This window comes from Palaemon carinicauda, chromosome 8 (genome assembly GCF_036898095.1).
Source record: "Palaemon carinicauda isolate YSFRI2023 chromosome 8, ASM3689809v2, whole genome shotgun sequence".
Taxonomy (NCBI): Eukaryota; Metazoa; Arthropoda; class Malacostraca; order Decapoda; family Palaemonidae; genus Palaemon; species Palaemon carinicauda.
In genome coordinates this window covers 96,701,596-96,704,095 of record NC_090732.1, presented here as the reverse complement: position 1 = coordinate 96,704,095, position 2,500 = coordinate 96,701,596, and the positions used below count along the sequence as shown (strand labels likewise).

Genomic DNA, 2,500 nt, shown 5'->3' with positions numbered 1-2,500 from the left:
ATTTGGAAATAGTGACTTTTATCAAACGAATAATCATTTTTTTTTCTGTAGTATTGCTCTAACTTGAATGCAACTTGTATCACAAGTAGGGAATTTATATTTTACAGTAATATGTTCTCACATAAAACGAGTAATCTGCATCACATGTTACACTTTAAATTAAAAAAGAAATTATTTGAAGGTTTACAATACTGATTAATTTGCACCTAAAACGCCATTGTTTAATACTAATGTGCAAATAGAATGTTTGAAAGAACTTTTCAGTAAATTGATATATTATAAAGTTTAAATGAAATAAAGTGCAATGTAAAAGAAATATAGATGAGATAAAGTATAAAGGAAGTAAAGGAGAGGGAAGAAATTCAGATCTAACTGCAATTGCATTGGTATAAACAAACAAATTTTTCCCATTACCATGTCGACGAGGTGGTAATATTACGTACACCTCGCATCGCACGCACAGATAATTCCAATAATCCATATCTGTATGGGACTCCATTAACGTCAGTTAATGATCAATCAACATAATTTGCATAATATTTAATATAGAAGATTACGCTGTAGAGTGCTCGGTAATCTATCAAATATCGATGCAGCAAATGAAAACTTACCCGAGATTAACAGCGTTTGTTTGTTGGCTGGAAGGGTAGCCTCTTTTTGTATAATTACCATTGCTCGTTGATTCCTCTTGTGTAGCATTTATATGGAAATGGTGGCACAAACTTAAAAGTATTTTGAATTATTTTACCTTTTATATTCTTCACTGTTTTCAAGTTACAATTCTGTATTGTTTTAATCTTATTGGACATCGTATATACGACCTCCTATAACCCAACAAAACAGATGGGAGAAAGATGGTGGACCCGTTCCTGGGTATGACGGCGTAATGACGAGGCAATTAGATGATTACCAAATGCAGCTGGTTATCGACCGTATATCTTCGAGGCATAATGGCGAATATACCTGCCTAGCCTCGAATGCAGCGGCAACAAGAAGCTATACTGCAAAACTGACCGTGAATGGTAGGGGAAACTAAACACATTTGCTGGTTTGCCTTAAAGCTGATAGACTGAAAACAACACGATGGAGAATTTGCTGAATTATTATCATAGCTGCTTTTTTTTTTTTTTTAACTTTGTATAAACAAAAATCTTTGACATTTTCATTCGTTTTATTTTTCAATTATTTCAATTGTTGTGCGTAACATTTCCAGTTCCACCTCACTGGGTGACTGAACCTCAGGACAGCGGAGCTGCCCAAGGAAGCACCGTCACTCTGAACTGCCAATCGGATGGATACCCTACTCCAACCATTACTTGGAAGAAAGCTGTGATTGGAAAATGTAATGACATCCTAAGTATCCTCTATTAATACGCTATTTTTCTTAACTTTATCATATTTTTTCAGTCCAGCTAATTTTCTTTATTTTATTATTTTTGCAGCTCAGCCATCTTTCTTTCTTTTCTGTAAACCAGAAAAATAGAATGACCTTTGTGATAAGTTAAACTGGGAAGACAGTATCATTACTTCAGATATTATAACTTATTTTGGATAACTTAAGGCTTATATTAATGCAAAGATAAATTTAGGAAGTGATTATTATCATCTTCCTATATCAATTGATCTTTTTGTTTTTATGAACAAGACTGAACGTCTTCCCGTATCTTGAACAGATGACTCTGTGAGACCTCGTAACAATAATCCGGTCGATATAGTTGGCGCTAGAAATGGTCAGGGGGATTACCAGGAAATAGTTTATGGTCCTCGAGTGGAAGTCTTCAACAATGGGTCACTTGTATTTCGCAATGTACATAAATCCATGGAAGGGAAATACCTGTGTCAGGCTCGCAATGGCATTGGAGCTGGTCTTAGTAAGGTCGTGTACCTTACAGTGAACGGTAAGAAGAATTTTGTTTTTGGATCATTATTATGTAGGGAAATGTCACTACAACGATTTGTAATGCATGGTCTACGTTTTTTTTTTTTTTTTTTTTTTTTTTTTTTTTTTTTTTTTTTTTTTTTAAGAAAAAAATTTCCACTATTCGGCCTTGTGCTCTTAATTTCTCTGTCTGTATTAGTGAAAACCAATGATTATAATATTCTCTTCATGATTTTTTAAAGATGCATTCGTCAGTCACTGTTTTCTATATTGCAGCACCTGCACACTTTCCTGAGAAGATGGGAAGAGAAGTTGTGCGGTTTGGCCAAACTGCTGTTCTGAGCTGTCCTGCGCGTGGTGATCGGCCTATTGACATTTTATGGTCTGTTGATGGTCGGCGTTTAGATCCTCATGCTGATCCACGGTGAGTCGATCTAGAGATTGATTTATTGTTGAACGTGATACTATCTTCTATCATCTCATAGAATTAACCATCCATCCAACCTTTTACTCCTCAGTGTATGATCTCATCACTGTCACCTCTAGTAGGCCTATAGCTGACATCCCAAAGCATCACAATCCAATGGATGCCTTATAGATGACATTTCAAAATGTGACTAT

General features: G+C 35.2%; 1 protein-coding gene across 1 annotated transcript in view; it reads left to right on the top strand.

Moving 5' to 3' along the window:
- Window positions 1–2,500, top strand: part of LOC137645810 (cell adhesion molecule Dscam1-like) — a 248,653-nt gene that overhangs the window by 207,342 nt on the left and 38,811 nt on the right. The window contains 4 exon segments of the mRNA XM_068378765.1: window positions 844–1,022; window positions 1,214–1,342; window positions 1,674–1,898; window positions 2,156–2,303. Of these exon segments, the coding sequence (XP_068234866.1) occupies window positions 844–1,022; window positions 1,214–1,342; window positions 1,674–1,898; window positions 2,156–2,303 (681 nt within the window).